We start from the raw sequence: 16451 nt of genomic DNA, 5'->3' as shown, positions 1-16451 counted from the left end.
TAGTTATTTACATGGCCCAGGCTTTTAATAGTTTTTATTTTTACTAAATTCTAGACATTTAAAAAGGGGAAGTATGTAGCAGCTAACAGACCTCCAAAAAATGTTATTGCTAGGCTGCAGCTAGGGGGAGCTTTAGAGCGTGCCCACAGAAAAGCGATGCCAAGTAGCTCACATTTAATGATGAGCTGGGGCATGTTCACTCTAGGATCCAAACCCACATGTGTGAGCCTGCTGGGAAGCTGTCACCTGTACTGGCAAGCATAGGCGTGTGCAGGGGGTGTGCCTGGGCACACTTTAAACACCCAGTGCGGAGCAGATTTCCCCTGCTGTTATTGCACCAAAGCCCCCCAACAAGACTCCTAAAAAAAGGAATAATAAAAAAAAAACATTAATAAAAATGTATAAAAGTAAAAAGCTACCGATACCGTCCACTGCCCTAATGACACCAACCTCTGCCCCACTAACACCATCCATATTTTTATACGTTTGGGTGCACACCCTAATGCAATAGGCTGCACACACCTATGCTGGCAAGTCATATGCAGCCAGGGCATTTCCTGCCCTGCAGCCACATCTGTGGGGTAGGAATTCCCCCGGCTGCAGATGATTGGCCTGTACATGTGACAGCTTCTAGGTGGGCTTGCACAAGTAGGTTTCAGATCTTAGTCTGAACACGCCCCAGCTTATCACTGCTCTCAATAAACTCAGAATGTAAGTGAGCAACACATGGGGGCTGATTTACCAAGCCTTTGCTCCATGATTCATGGAGCAAAGGCAGGAGTAACAGCCTTTTTGTCATTTACTAAAGAAATACGCCGGCAGAGCAGTGTATTTCTTTAGTTACTATAATGCCTAGTGCGCCCAGGAGAGGGCGCATGGTGCGCCTCCACAGACCTGGCGCATGGCATTTAAAAATGTAAATAGAAGAAGTTTGGGCGGGAGTTTTTTTAGGGGGGGTGTGGGGTGATGCGGGGAAGTGTAGTGACATGTGTTTGTTTATGTTTTACGGGCCGAATTGAAAGTGAAAGTGATTTTTGTGAACCGATCGCAGCATGTCTGCAAGTGCGCCTAAACCTTCAAGAGGTTTATTTGCATACTGCGCATGCGTGCTCGGCAATTTCGCCATTTCACGTACGTCGTCTCACTACGCCGGGAATATCTTGGTAAATCCCAAGCGGCGTAGCTGTATTTGCGCGGCTTGAGACGGCGCACGTGAAAGACCGAACTGTTTTCAGCTTGCGCTGACCATGAAGGGGAACTCCGTGCCAAATTTTAAACAAACAAAGGGCGTGGGTTCCCCTCTGGGGGGACATTAGGCCCTTAGGCTTGGTCTGGATCATAAGGGGGAAACCTACGCTGAAAAAAACAGCGTGGGGTCCCCCCAAGATCCACACCAAACCCTTATCCAAGCACGCAGTCTGGCTGGACAGGAATGTGGGTGGGAACGAGCGAGCGGCCCCCCTCCTGAGCCATACCAGACCGCGTGCCCTCAACATGGGGGAGTGTGTGCTTTGGGGAAGGAGGGGCACTGCCCCCCCACCCCAAAGCACTCTTGTCCCCATGTCGATAGGGACAAGGGTCTCTTCCCAACAACCCTGGCCGTTAGTTGTCGGGGTCTGCAGGCGGGAGGCTTATCGGAATCTGGGAGCCCCCCTTCAATAAGGAGGCCCCAAGATGCCAGCCCCCACCCTATGTGAATGAGTATGGGGTACATCTTACCCCTACCCATTCACCTGGGGGAAAAATGTAAAGAAAAAAAAATACCACACAGATTTTTGTAGTAATTTATTAGACAGCTGGGGGATCTTCTGCCGGGGCACCCCCTTTCTTCTTTAAGCTCTTTTACAAGGGAGGGTGTAGGCCCGGTCTTCTCTCTTCCGCTGGGGCCCCGGGCTTTGCCGTTTTCTGCCGGGGGTGGGCCACCCCTCTCCGGGCTTCTCCGCTGCCTTCCGCCGGGGCCCCCACTCCCTTTAAGCTCTTTTTGATTCGGGGGGGGCATCCGGGCTTTGCCGTTTTCTGCCGGGGGGTGTGCCACTCCTCCGGGCTTCTCCGCTGTGTTCCGCCGGGGCCCCGGGCTTTGCCGTTTTCTGCTGGGGGGTGGGCTTCTCTCCGCTGTGTTCTCTGTTCCTCTCCTCAGCAGGGGCTAGGGCTTCTCTCCGCTGTCTTCTTCCTTCTTCTCTTCCAGCGATGTTGACACAACGAGCTCTCCCGCTGTAATGGCGTCTAAGCGGTGTGCATCGGCTTATATAGGCATAGGGCGTGGTCAATGGGTGATGCTACCCTGCGACCCCAACCTTTGTGACATCACATTCCCGGAGCATGATGGGAATGTGATGTCACAAAGGTTGGGTTCGCAGGGTGGCATCACCCGGTGACCACGCCCTATGCCTATATAACTCGATGCACACCGCTCAGACGGCATTGCAGCGGGAGAGCTTGTCGTGTCAACATCGAATGGAACAGAAGAAGGAAGAAGACAGCGGAGAAGCCCTGGCCCCCGCGGAGGAGCTAGGCATAAGAGGGAACAGAGAAGGAAGTGGAGAGAAGCCCACCCCCGGCTGAAAACGGCGAAGCCCGGGGCCCCGGCGGGAAGGCAGCGGAGAAGCCCGGAGGGGTGGCGCCCCCGTCGGCAGAAAACTACGAAGCCCGGAAGGCAGCGGAGAGAAGCCCGGGGGTGGCCCATCCCCCGGCAGAAAACGTCGAAGCCCGGGTGCCCCCCCGAATGTAAAAGAGCTTAAAGGGGGTGGGGGCCCCGGCAGAAGACCCCCAAGCTGACTAATAAATTATTTAAAAAATCTGTGTGGTGTGTTTTCTTTTCACTTTACATTTTCCCCCCAGGTGAATGGGTAGGGGTACGATTTACCCCATACTCATTCACATAGGGTGGGGGGCCGGCATCTGGGGGCCACCTTATCAAAGGGGGCTCCCAGATTCTGATAAGCCTCCCGCCCGCATACCCCGACAACCAACGGCCAGGGTTGTCGGGAAGAGGCCCTTGTCCCCATCGACATGGGGACAAGAGTGCTTTGGGGTGGGGGGCGCAGTGCCCCCCCTGCCCCAAAGCACACACTCTCCCATGTTGAGGGCACACGGTCTGGTACGGCTCAGGAGGAGGGGGGGGGCGCTCGCTCGTCCCCACCCCCATTCCTGTCTGGCCAGACTGCATGCTTGGATTAGGGTTTGGTATGGATTTTGGGGGAACCCCACGCTGTTTTTTTCAGCGTAGGTTTCCCCCTTACGATCCAGACCAAACCGAAGGGTCTGATGTGCCACTGCAGGGGAACCCACGCCGTTTTTTTATTTTTTATTTGGTGTGGAGTTCCCCTTCAGCATCCCCGATCACCCCTGGTCCCAGAGCGAGAACCGGGAGTTGTGTGTGTAAATAAACAGCTCCGGGTCCTGTCAGGGGGACAAATTCTTGATCGTCATAGCGATTTGTCATTTCCCCTAGTCAGTCCCAACCCCCCTTCAGTTATAACACACACAGGGAACATAATTAACCCCTTCCTCGCCCCTAGTGTTAACCCCTTCCTTGCCAGTGGCATTTTTATAGTAAACAATGCATTTTTATAGCACTCCTCGCTATAAAAATGCCAATGGTCCCAAAAATGTGTTCGATGTGTCCGCCATAATGCCGCAGTACCGATAAAAATCGCTGATCACCGCCATTACTAGTTAAAAAAAATATCAATAAAAATGCCATAAAACTAACCCCTATTTTGTAGACGCTATAACTTTTGCGCATTTTGCGATTGTTTTTGAACCAAAAATATTTAGAAGAATACGTATCGGCCTAAACTGAGGGAAAAAAAATGATATATATTTTTGGGGATATTTATTATAGCAAAAAGTTTAAAATATTTTTGTTTTTTGTTTAAATTGTCGCTCTATTTTTGTTTATAGCGCAAAAAATAAAAAGGTGATCAAATACCACCAAAAAAAAGCTCTATTTGTGGGGGAAAAAAGGACCCCAATTTTGTTTGGGAGCCACATCGCACGACCGCGCAATTGTCAGTTAAAACGACGCAGTGCCGAATCGCAAAAAGTGTCCCGGTCATTGACCAGCAAGTGGTTAAAAAATAACAAAAGAGTAAAGTTAGCCTAATTTATTGTGATAATGTGAAAGATGATGTTACACCGAGTAAATAGATACCTAACTTGTCACGCTTTAATATTGCACACACTCATGGAATGGCGCCAAACTTCAGGACTTTAAAATCTCCTTTGAACAGGTCAATGAAAGCCTGCATATTTCTTTTCTTCATAGGTTCTTTTCTTCATAGGTCATTGAACAGGTCAATGAAAGCCTGCATATTTCTTTAAGAACAGCTTTTCTTTAAAACGACTTCTAAGGAAATAGCGGTGTTTGTAGGCCACGGACACTCAATAAAATAGAATACTAAGGAGTTTCAGTGTCTGATTAGCAAAATTAACACTTACCTGTACACTGATTGGAGATGCTCCTGTACCCACTCATGCAGTAACACTGAAATGATCCTTCTGTGTTTTTACAGATACTATATGGCCCACAGATGTTGGGGTCTTTACATTCATCAATGTCTGTAGATATAGTGAAATGTTAGACAGATGAGAGGGGGTAAATACAATCACAGCTCACTATGGGACAATCTCCATAGGTGACGCTTGTTTTTTTTACAGGTTACCAGTTTAGAGTTACAGAGGAGGTCTAGTGCTAAAAGTATTGCTCTCGCTCTAACGCACGTGTCAATACCTCACATGTGTGGTTTGAACGGCGTTTACATATGTGGGCGGGACTTACATGCGTGTTTTCGCTTCTGAGTGCGAGCTACTAGGGACAGGGGCGTTTTAATTATTATTTTTATTTTTTACGTAATAATTCAATAAGTCCTTACATCTGTCCTTCAGGCTGGAAAGCATGCGATCAAGAAAAAAATAAACACAGTTCTCATGCTTTCAGCCGCGATTGCAGCTTTGTTTGTTTCTGCCTCTGCATTTCTGGTGAACTGAGCATGCCCAGGGACTTAGAATTTTTGATGTTGCTTTTTGAGTCTCATAGAGCAGGTTTTTTGTATTAGTAATTTAAGGACATCCTTAACAGGTGGACCCACTTACAAGCGCACCCAATGTAGAGACTGAACTTTGTCCATGTGTTTTCAATTGCATCATTAACACAAGCCTATGTTATATAAAGCATGTAGAGCATTTGTCAGCTGCCCTGAAAGAGGGCAGGTTGTGTGGGGTGGGGGGCTGGCAAGAATGTATTTGCCAAAAGATATGTTTTTGATCAAGGTTTTTTTTTTGTCAATGTATGTTTTTTTTTTTGTACGCTGTTCACTCACTTTGATGTCTTTGTACTGCATTATTTTGCTGAATATTTCTCAAGATGTTGTGACTGCTTCAATCCTGTGTCTGTGGCTCTATTGTGTTATTTCCAAAGCATAAACCATATGCTGTTTACTGTCTCAAATGAACCTGTTTATTTTTATTTTTTATATTTATTTATTTTTGTTTATTTATTTTTGCTTTCCTTGTTTTGTTGACCAATAACATTACTTTCAAATTTAGAAGTTTGTTTTTTGTTACTTTTTCATGCTACAGATTTTGACTGCTGCAGCTGAATTAGGGCTGATTGGTTTGGCCCATCAGTTGTGATTTGTCTGGAAGCTTCTTTCGTGGTGTGTATGCATGAAATGTTTGCTGCCATGTTTAGTCACCAGGAAAGGGGAAAAATACAGCGCGGCAAGTATTGTTTCCTTTTTAGCACAGTGGTTCTCAGTCTCAGTCAAGTAGCCCCGACAGGACATGTTTTGTGGATTTATCTTATCAAGAATTGCTGTCCAGACTGTCTTTCAAAGCACATGTGCAAGATGAAGGAAAACCTGCAAACATGGCCTGTTGGTGGGTGGGGGGTGTATTGGCGGACAGGCTTGAAGTGCTGAACAGGAAGTAAGGTTAAAACCCTAACAATGTCTTTTCTTGGGGACACACAGGTCAATCTAACTAGTGTCCCCATTAAGCAAATTGCACTGCTGTGTACACCCCAAATAATTAGTTAGTTTGGGGTTTAGTTAAGGCAAAGCCACTCTGCAGTAGAAGCGTAGTCGCTGAAAATCAGAGGGGAAGCCCTGATGGTTTTAACATCCAATCCTGTTTTGTTTGTTCTTTTCTTCCTTGCTTGTCCACTTGTAGTGCAAAGTGGATTTGTCTTTAGTAAATGGACCCCAAAGTCTAGGATCCCTAATAATTTTGGGTGTACACAGCAAAATGCTAGAGTGCAATTTACATAATGGGAAACTGGATTGATCTGTGTGTCCCCAAGAAAAGATATTAGTAAGGGTTTACCCTCACTTCCTGTTTGGCTATGTGACAGGAAGTGAATGAATTTGAAGTAGAACGTGACAACATTTGTGAGGTGTCTTCACCCTATCAGGGGTGCAGACATCCCCAAAAAATGAGCAGATGATACTTATTTGCAAATTAAGAAAATTGTTTATTTAACATTGGGTGGTGTTTGTGGGTCCCTAACACACATTCATACATATTAGCAACACTGTATCCTGGCCTATTGGCATGGTTATATTTTTTTAGTCCTCTCAATAAAATGATCACAAATTTGTGCTTAAAGTATAACTATAATCAACACTTTTTCTTTTATTTTGGATAGAGGGAGGGAGGGTTATAGCCCCTGTCAGTTTATTTTGTAGCATCCCTGTCCAATTGGGGAGATTTGCCTTCACTTCCTGCCCCATAGCCAAACAGGAAGTGAGAGAAAAACTATGCAAATTAAGGGAATACAGTGCTCCCCCTCCCCCCCAGAACTAGTGTGTGTGTGTCCCCCCCTCCTGAAAATTTCTGGGCGTGTACTAAAAAACAGGGTGTGGCCTTAACAGGAAGGGTGGGTCATTTTTCGATTAGGAGGTGCAGAAGTTTAGTCAGGCCTAGGGCAGCACAAAACCTAAATATACTACTGCATATTAGGGCTTATTTAGACAGGATCTGATTTACAGCATGTTTTTCGATTGTGGGAGGAAACCCACGCAGGCACAGGGAGAACATGCAAACTCCAGGCAAATGGTGTCACGGGCGGGATACGAACCAGCGACCCTTTTTGCTGCTAGGTGAAAGTACTATCCACTACACCACTGTGCTGAACGAACATGATCGTGGCTGAAAGGATGAGATCAGTGTTTTTTTTTCCCATCTCATGCTTTCCAGCCTGGAGGACAGATGTGGGGTCTTATTGACCCCGCCTCTCTCCATAAAGAGGACCTGTCACAGACTAGTCCTATTACAAGGGATGTTTACATTCCTTGTAATAGGAATAAAAGTGATCCAAAAAAAAAAAGGGACAAAAAAGTACAAAATGAAAAATATTACGTAAAAAAAAACAAAAGAAATTAAAACGCCCCTGTCCCTAGTAGCTCGCACTCAGAAGCGAACACGCATGTAAGTCCCACCCACATATGTAAACACCGTTCACACCACACATGTGAGGTATTGACGCGTGCGTTAGAGCGAGAGCTATAATTTTACTGGTAACCTTACTGGTAACCTGTAAAAACAATTCAAGCGTCGCCTATGGAGATTTTGAAGTCCCGAAGTTTGGCCCCATTCCATGAGTCTGCGCAATATTAAAGCGTGACAAGTTAGGTATCTATTTACTCGGTGTAACATCATCTTTCACATTATCCATAAAAATTGGGCTAACTTTACTGCTTTGTTATTTTTTAATTAATGAAAAGCGTGGGGGTCCCCCCAAATTCAATTACCAGGCCCTTCAGGTCTGGTATGCATATTAAGGGGAATCCCGCCGCCAAAAAAAAAAATTACGTGGGGGTCCCTCCAAATATCCATACCAGGCCCTTCAGGTCTGGTGTGGATTTTAAGGGGAACTCAAAACCCCAAATTTAAAAAAAAAAATTGCGTGGAGCCCCCCAAAAATCCACACCAGACCCTTATCCGAGCACATTAACCTGGCCGGCCGCAGAAAATAGGGGGGGACAGAGTGCGGCTCCCCCCTCTCCTGAACCGTACCAGGCCACATGCCCTCAACATGGGGAGGATGTCCCCATGTTGATGGGGACAAGGGCCTCATCCCCACAACCCTGGCCAGTGGTTGTGGGGGTCGGCGGGCAGGGGGCTTATCAGAATCTGGAAGACCCCTTTAACAAAGGGGACCCCCAGATCCCACCCCCCCTGTGTAAAATGGTAATGGGGTACATTGTACCTCTACCATTTCACAAAAAAAGGTCTGGGGGTCCCCTTTGTTAAAGGGGTCTTCCAGATTTCGATAAGCCCCCCGCCCACAGACCCCCACAACCACTGGGCAAGGGTTGTGGGGATGACGCCCTTGTCGCCATCAACATGGGGACATCCTCCCCATGTTGAGGGCATGTGGCCTGGTATGAAAATTTGGGGGGAACTCCCAGTCATTTTTTTTTTACGGCGGGGTTCCCCTTAATATCCATACCAGACCTGAAGGGCCTGGTAATTGAATTTGGGGGGACCCCCACGCATTTTTTTTATTTTTTATGAATGAACCCTCTCAGAATTGCTGGGAGCCGACAATTCATTATTGCCGCGAGTTAATTTTAAATGACTTTTTTTCCTTCAGAATGTCATTTTGTGCAGGGACAGTCCTAACCACGGGAAACATGCGCTTTTTCACATGCAGACTTTACACCCCCCCTATGTACGAAATTTAAAGGAATATTTCACTTTTATTGTTTCACTTTAATCATTATTAAATTCACTGCTCCCGAAAAAACTTCCCTTTTTAAAAATATAAAAAGCATTGATACATGTCCCCTGGGGCAGGACTCAGGTCCCCAAACACTTTTTAGGACAAAACTTGCATATTAACCTTGAATAATAACACTTTTGATTTCTCCCATAGACTTCTAAAGGGAGTTTGGCGGCGGCTTTACATATTACTTGCATTGCGCCGGCTGCTACGCCGGTTCATGCGCCTAATTAAGGATCCATCCAGCGCACTAATTAAGCCATGAACCGGCGCAGCGCACTGTTAATAGTAAATCAGCCCCATGGTCTTCTGTGCTCTCCTTTGCATAATACAGGTACTGTAGGCTGCATCCTTGTAACTCCGTGCACTCAGGCCACCTCTGAGAGGATATCCAGGGTGCTAAGTGGTGCAGCTGTAGTCCAAATAGGACTGTCACTCGTTCTGACTCTGAATCCCATTAATGCCTGATTTTGAACCGGTCAATGAAAGCCTGCATATTTCTTTAAGAACAGCTTTTCTTTAAAACGACTTCTAAGGAAATAGAGGTGTTTGTAGGCCACGGACACTCAATAAAATAGAATACTATGGAGTTTCAGTGTCTGATTAGCAAAATTAACACTTACCTGTACACTGATTGGAGATGCTCCTGTACCCACTCATGCAGTAACACTGAAATGATCCTTCTGTGTTCTTACAGATACTATTTGGCCCACATATGTTGGGGTCTTTACATTCATCAATGTCTGTAGATATAGTGAAATGTTAGACAGATAAGAGGGGGTAAATACAATCACAGCTCACTATGGGACAACTATGGGGTCAGCAGTGAACCACAACCATTGTGCACGGTCACAGATGTTGGGGTCTTTGCATTGTTCACTGTCTGTAGACATAATGGGGGGGGGGACTAACAAGGAGTGATGTAACTCTTCTAAACTTAGCTATTTTACATTTTAAATAGCAGATCAGTCCTAATCAACAAAAGGGCATGTGCTTCTTTTGTTAGAAGCCGCTTCTGCTTCCTTTTCTAAGTTTAGAAGAGTTACATCACTCCTTGTAAATCCCCCCCCCCTCATTATAGCGAGAGCTATAATTTTACTGGTAGCCTTACTGGTAACCTGTAAAAACAATTCAAGCGTCGCCTATGGAGATTTTGAAGTCCCGAAGTTTGGCCCCATTCCATGAGTCTGCGCAATATTAAAGCGTGACAAGTTAGGTATCTATTTACTCGGTGTAACATCATCTTTCACATTATCCATAAAAATTGGGCTAACTTTACTGCTTTGTTATTTTTTAATTAATGAAAAGCGTGGGGGTCCCCCCAAATTCAATTACCAGGCCCTTCAGGTCTCGTATGGATATTAAGGGGAATCCCGCCGTCAAAAAAAAAATTACGTGGGGGTCCCTCCAAATATCCATACCAGGCCCTTCAGGTCTGGTGTGGATTTTAAGGGGAACTCAAAACCCCAAATTTAAAAAAAAAAATTGCGTGGAGCCCCCCAAAAATCCACACCAGACCCTTATCCAAGCACATTAACCTGGCCGGCTGCAGAAAATAGGGGGGGGCAGAGTGCGGCTCCCCCCTCTCCTGAACCGTACCAGGCCACATGCCCTCAACATGGGGAGGATGTCCCCATGTTGATGGGGACAAGGGCCTCATCCCCACAACCCTGGCCAGTGGTTGTGGGGGTCTGCGGGCAGGGGGCTTATCAGAATCTGGAAGACTCCTTTAACAAAGGGGACCCCCAGATCCCACCCCCCCTGTGTAAAATGGTAATGGGGTACATTGTACCTCTACCATTTCACAAAAAAAAGCTGGGATCTGGGGGTCCCTTTGTTAAAGGGGTCTTCCAGATTTCGATAAGCCCCCCGCCCACAGACCCCCACAACCACTGGGCAAGGGTTGTGGGGATGACGCCCTTGTCGCCATCAACATGGGGACATCCTCCCCATGTTAAGGGCATGTGGCCTGGTATGAAAATTTGGGGGGAACTCCACGTCATTTTTTTTTACGGCGGGGTTCCCCTTAATATCCATACCAGACCTGAAGGGCCTGGTAATTGAATTTGGGGGGACCCCCACGCATTTTTTTTATTTTTTATGAATGAACCCTCTCAGAATTGCTGGGAGCCGACAATTCATTATTGCCGCGAGTTAATTTTAAATGACTTTTTTTCCTTCAGAATGTCATTTTGTGCAGGGACAGTCCTAACCACGGGAAACATGCGCTTTTTCACATGCAGACTTTACACCCCCCCTATGTACGAAATTTAAAGGAATATTTCACTTTTATTGTTTCACTTTTATCATTATTAAATTCACTGCTCCCGAAAAAACTTCCCTTTTTAAAAATATAAAAAGCATTGATACATGTCCACTGGGGCAGGACTCAGGTCCCCAAACACTTTTTAGGACAAAACTTGCATATTAACCTTGAATAATAACACTTTTGATTTCTCCCATAGACTTCTAAAGGGAGTTTGGCGGCGGCTTTACATATTACTTGCATTGCGCCGGCTGCTACGCCGGTTCACGCGCCTAATTAAGGATCCATCCAGCGCACTAATTAAGCCATGAACCGGCGCAGCGCACTGTTAATAGTAAATCAGCCCCATGGTCTTCTGTGCTCTCCTTTGCATAATACAGGTACTGTAGGCTGCATCCTTGTAACTCCGTGCACTCAGGCCACCTCTGAGAGGATATCCAGGGTGCTAAGTGGTGCAGCTGTAGTCCAAATAGGACTGTCACTCGTTCTGACTCTGAATCCCATTAATGCCTGATTTTGAACAGGTCAATGAAAGCCTGCATATTTCTTTAAGAACAGCTTTTCTTTAAAACGACTTCTAAGGAAATAGAGGTGTTTGTAGGCCACGGACACTCAATAAAATAGAATACTATGGAGTTTCAGTGTCTGATTAGCAAAATTAACACTTACCTGTACACTGATTGGAGATGCTCCTGTACCCACTCATGCAGTAACACTGAAATGATCCTTCTGTGTTCTTACAGATACTATTTGGCCCACATATGTTGGGGTCTTTACATTCATCAATGTCTATAGATATAGTGAAATGTTAGACAGATAAGAGGGGGTAAATACAATCACAGCTCACTATGGGACAACTATGGGGTCAGCAGTGAACCACAACCATTGTGCACGGTCACAGATGTTGGGGTCTTTGCATTGTTCACTGTCTGTAGACATAATGGGGGGGGGGGACTAACAAGGAGTGATGTAACTCTTCTAAACTTAGCTATTTTACATTTTAAATAGCAGATCAGTCCTAATCAACAATAGGGCATGTGCTTCTTTTGTTAGAAGCCGCTTCTGCTTCCTTTTCTAAGTTTAGAAGAGTTACATCACTCCTTGTAAACCCCCCCCCCCCTCATTATGTCTACAGATAGTGAAGAATGCAAAGACCCCAACATGTAAAATAAAAAAATGGCCCTATAACAGTCCGTTGATGCCCCTTATTGGTACAGACTACTTCCCGCCAGGATAGGGAGGAGGGGTGTACCTGAAGAGAACAACCTTGGATACATTAAAATTAAAGGATTTAATGAAGGTTTTATTCCCTGTGTTTTATTTTAGAATTACGAGAAAAATATGGATTAATCCCAGGGGATAATTGGAGGTATAGACAGGTTCATCAATACCAAAACCCCTGCGAGCTATGAATGAACTAAATCCATGGGAGAAACTCATAGTGCATGGAGGAATGGGAAGACAGGGGATATTGAATATACTGTATATAGGGTATTAACATCCATAATAGTGACTGAGGCATTGACAATATTAGAAAGCTGGGAAATAGAATTAAATCAAACTATATCCGAGGATAAGAAGAAACGAGTTTTAGACCTTGTCCACTCTACATCAATAGACGCAAAAGTAAAAGAGATGAACTATAAGCTCCTTACTAAATGGTATTATGTCCCAACGAAAAACTCCACAGAATAAATAATGAAACCTCACCCCTATGATGGAGAGAGTGTGGGATGGAGGGGACATATGACCACATATGGTGGTACTGTCCCCTGATACAGGCATTCTGGGGGGAGATATTAGGTATGATAAAGAAGATAAGTGGATTAGAGGTTAAACAAGATCCCTGGCATTGCCTGTTCCATAACACGGGGATGACAAGGAAAAAATATAAAGGGTCTCTGGTACCACACCTTTTGAATGGAGCTAAAGCATTAATCCCAAGGAACTGGAAGGAAAAAAAGCTCCACCAATGGGAGAATGGTTAAGAGAGATAGACAGAATTAGAGTGATGGAGGAGTTTATGTCAATCCATAATGAATGTAGGACAAGTCATGATAAGATCTGGAGTGGATGGAGAGAATTTAAGGAACTAGAAGTCTATATGGATGAGGTGGGGGGTTGAGGAAGGGAGGGGAGTAGGACTTCTCTGCCCCCTTCGTCCTTTCCTCCTTGTTCCCCCCCTCCTTTTTTTTCTTATCACATAAATATAATTAACTGCTTGAATTTTGAGATTTGAGCCATTCTATGAGCAATCACCAACCACTTTATAGAGGTTTATGCAGGCATAGACTATCAGGTCCTGGAATGGACAGATTCAGTGAGAGAAGGAAGCCAGTCCCCTGAACACAGCTATATTTGAAGAACCCAGAAACCCCAAAAATATCTCGGCAGCCCTTATTTTCAAACATAGGATGCTTCTGCGTATAGGGTTGAGCAGTATTTTTATCCCCCAGACAGAGAATGACCAATATATACACCTTTAGATATGTCCCCATGTTCATATTTCTTGTCAGGAACACAAGCTAATAGTTATTTACATGGCCCAGGCTTTTAATAGTTTTTATTTTTACTAAATCTGGAGACATTTAAAAAGGGGAAGTATGTAGCAGCTAACAGACCTCCCAGAAATGTTATTGCTAGGCTGCAGCTAGGGGGAGCTTTAGAGCGTGCCCACAGAAAAGCGATAAAATCTAGCTCACATTTAGTGATGAGCTGGGGCATGTTCAGACTAGGATCCAAACCCACATGTGTGAGCCTGCAAGGAAGCTGTCACCTGTACTGGCAAGCATAGGCGTGCACATGTGGTGTGCCTGGGCACACCCTAATCTAGGGTGACCAGACATCCCCGGTTTCAGGGGACAGTCCCTGGATTGAGGACACTGTCCCTGGACCAAGTCTGTCCCTGGTTTTGTCCCCAGGTTGGATTTGAACAGGGGCTGGGGCAATTTAAAAGACATTCAGTGCAGAAAAAAATAAAAATTCTGAATTACACACCTCCACTTCGCCGCTTCTACTAGCTTGGGGGGTGAATTGTTTTCCATTATCTGTGCCTCTTTCTGATGATCATGTGCTGGTCGGAGCAGAGGGAATATTTCTTTAGTTTCAGGTGCATGCCCATTCCACTCCACTTCTGTTCTTCTGCCTTGGCTCAAGTCCCAGCCAGTCACCTGCCTGCCTAGCTCCTTGCCTTCCCTGGTGGAGGGATCTTCCTCCGCACCCCATCCAGTAGTAGCCAGGGCCCGGAGAGTGAGATTTGACAGGCTGTGAGGCGGGCGGCGACGGGCAGAGAGTCGCTGATTGCTGCCATTACTAGTAAAAAATAAATAAATATGTCCCCGGATTTCATTTTAAAAATCTGGTCACCTTACCCTAATCACCCCGTGCGGAGCAGATTCCCCCTGCTGATATTTCACCAAAGCCCCCCAACAGGACTCCTAAAAACAGTTGTAAGAAACAATAAAAAAATAAAAATGTATAAAAGTAAAAAACGACTGGTACCGTCCACTGCCCTAATGACACCCACCTCTGCCCCACTAACACCGTCCATATTTTAATACGTTTGGGTGCACACCCTAATGCAATAGGCCGCACACACCTATGCTGGCAAGTCGTATGCAGCCTGGGCATTTCCTGCCCTACAGCTGCATCTGTGGGGTAGGAATTCCCCGGCTGCAGATGATTGGCCCGTACATGTAACAGCTTCTAGGTGGGCTTGCACAAGTAGGTTTCAGATCTTAGTCTGAACACGCCCCAGATTATCACTGCTCACAATAAACTCAGAATGTAAGTGAGCAACACACGGTCTTCTGTGCTCTCCTTTGCATAATACAGGTACTGTAGGCTGCACCCTTGTAACTCCTTGCACGCAGGCCACCTCTGAGAGGATATCCAGGGTGCTAAGTGGTGCGGCTGTAGTCCAAATAGGACTGTCACTCGTTCTGACTCTGAATCCCAGTAATGCCTGATTTTGAACAGGTCAATGAAAGCCTGCATATTTCTTTAAGAACAGCTTTTCTTTAAAACTTCTAAGGAAATAGAGGTGTTTGTAGGCCATGGACACTCAATAAAATAGAATAATATGGAGTTTCAGTGTCTGATAAACAAAATTAACACTTACCTGTACACTGATTGGAGATGCTCCTGTACCCACTCATGCAGACACACTGAAATGATCCTCCTATGTTCTTACAGATACTATTTGGCCCACAGATGTTGGGGTCTTCTTTACATTCATCAATGTCTGTAGATTTAGTGAAATGTTAGACAGGTGAGAGGGGGTAAATACAATCACAGCTCACTATGGGACAACTATGGGGTCAGCAGTAACCCACAACCATTGTGCATGGTCACAGATGTTGGGGTCTTTGCATTCTTCACTGTCTGTAGACATAATGGGGGGGGGGGGGGGACTAACAAGGAGTGATGTAACTCTTCTAAACTTAGCTATTTTACATTTTACATAGCAGATCAGTCCTAATCAACAAAAGGGCTTGTGCTTTTTTTGTTAGGAGCAGCTTCTGCTTCCCATTCTAAGTTTAGAAGAGTTACATCACTCCTTGTTAATCCTCCCCCCCATTATGTCTACACACAGTGAAGAATGCAAAGACCCCAACATGTAAAATAAAAAAATGGTCCTATAACAGTCCGTTGATGCCCCTTACTGGTACAGACTACCTCCCGCCAGGAAAGGGATAAGGTAGTGTACCTGAAGAGAACAACCTTGGATACATTAAAATTAAAAGATTTAATGAAAGGTAATACCCTGTGTTCTATTTTAGAATTACGAGAAAAATATGGATTAATCCCAGGGGATAATTGGAGGTATAGACAGGTTCAACAATACCAAAACCCCTGCGAGCTATGAATGAACTAAATCCATGGGAGAAACTCATAGTGTAGGGAGGAATGGGAAGACAGGGAATATTGAATATTGTGAGGGGTTGGCTCGGTAGCGGGGTGTGTGACCCCTTGGTTGGGTTCACCACACACTGAATTTATACAGACTGGCAGTCGAAGACAGTTGAAAACAACGTTTCTGATTTATTTTTCCATCTTGCTGGAAAACAATTTCAAGCATCCAAACAGCATAAACAAAATCAAACATAAAATAACTCCTAGCCACTCTGGGCGTCTATCTTCCACACAGGAACCTATCTATGAAGTCTAACACAGCCTACTGCTGGGTAGACAGTGCTGGTCATACAGCACAAAACAATAGTCTTTTGATTTAGTTTCACACAGAAAAATCAATCCTCTTCTCACCTTCACACAAGGCTTTCTGGCACTGCTCTCCTACTCACATAGACTCAGGATGTTGCAGCCAATTAGTGGTAATCCTTTGGACTTCTTATATAGGCCTTTAATTGCCTCACTCTGAACAGCTGGAGTCTTCCAACGGCCCTTAGCCTTCCTGGCTATTTCTGCAGCCGACGCCCAATAATGATTGGTGTATTGTCT

At 45.2% G+C, this 16451-nt stretch overlaps 1 protein-coding gene across 1 annotated transcript in view; it reads right to left on the bottom strand.

Moving 5' to 3' along the window:
• LOC120930544 (adhesion G protein-coupled receptor E2-like) overlaps positions 1 to 16451 on the bottom strand; it is a 147355-nt gene that overhangs the window by 91121 nt on the left and 39783 nt on the right. The window contains exons 5-8 of the mRNA XM_040341723.1: positions 15106 to 15234; positions 11661 to 11780; positions 9349 to 9468; positions 4441 to 4560 (exon numbers count right to left, since the gene is read on the bottom strand). Coding sequence (XP_040197657.1) covers positions 4441 to 4560; positions 9349 to 9468; positions 11661 to 11780; positions 15106 to 15234 — 489 coding nt within the window. The remainder of the gene's footprint in view (positions 1 to 4440; positions 4561 to 9348; positions 9469 to 11660; positions 11781 to 15105; positions 15235 to 16451) is intronic.

The sequence above is a fragment of the Rana temporaria genome, chromosome 3 (genome assembly GCF_905171775.1).
Source record: "Rana temporaria chromosome 3, aRanTem1.1, whole genome shotgun sequence".
Classification (NCBI taxonomy): Eukaryota; Metazoa; Chordata; class Amphibia; order Anura; family Ranidae; genus Rana; species Rana temporaria.
The sequence above is the reverse complement of the archived record's forward strand: the minus strand, read 5'-3'. Positions and strand labels throughout refer to the sequence as shown.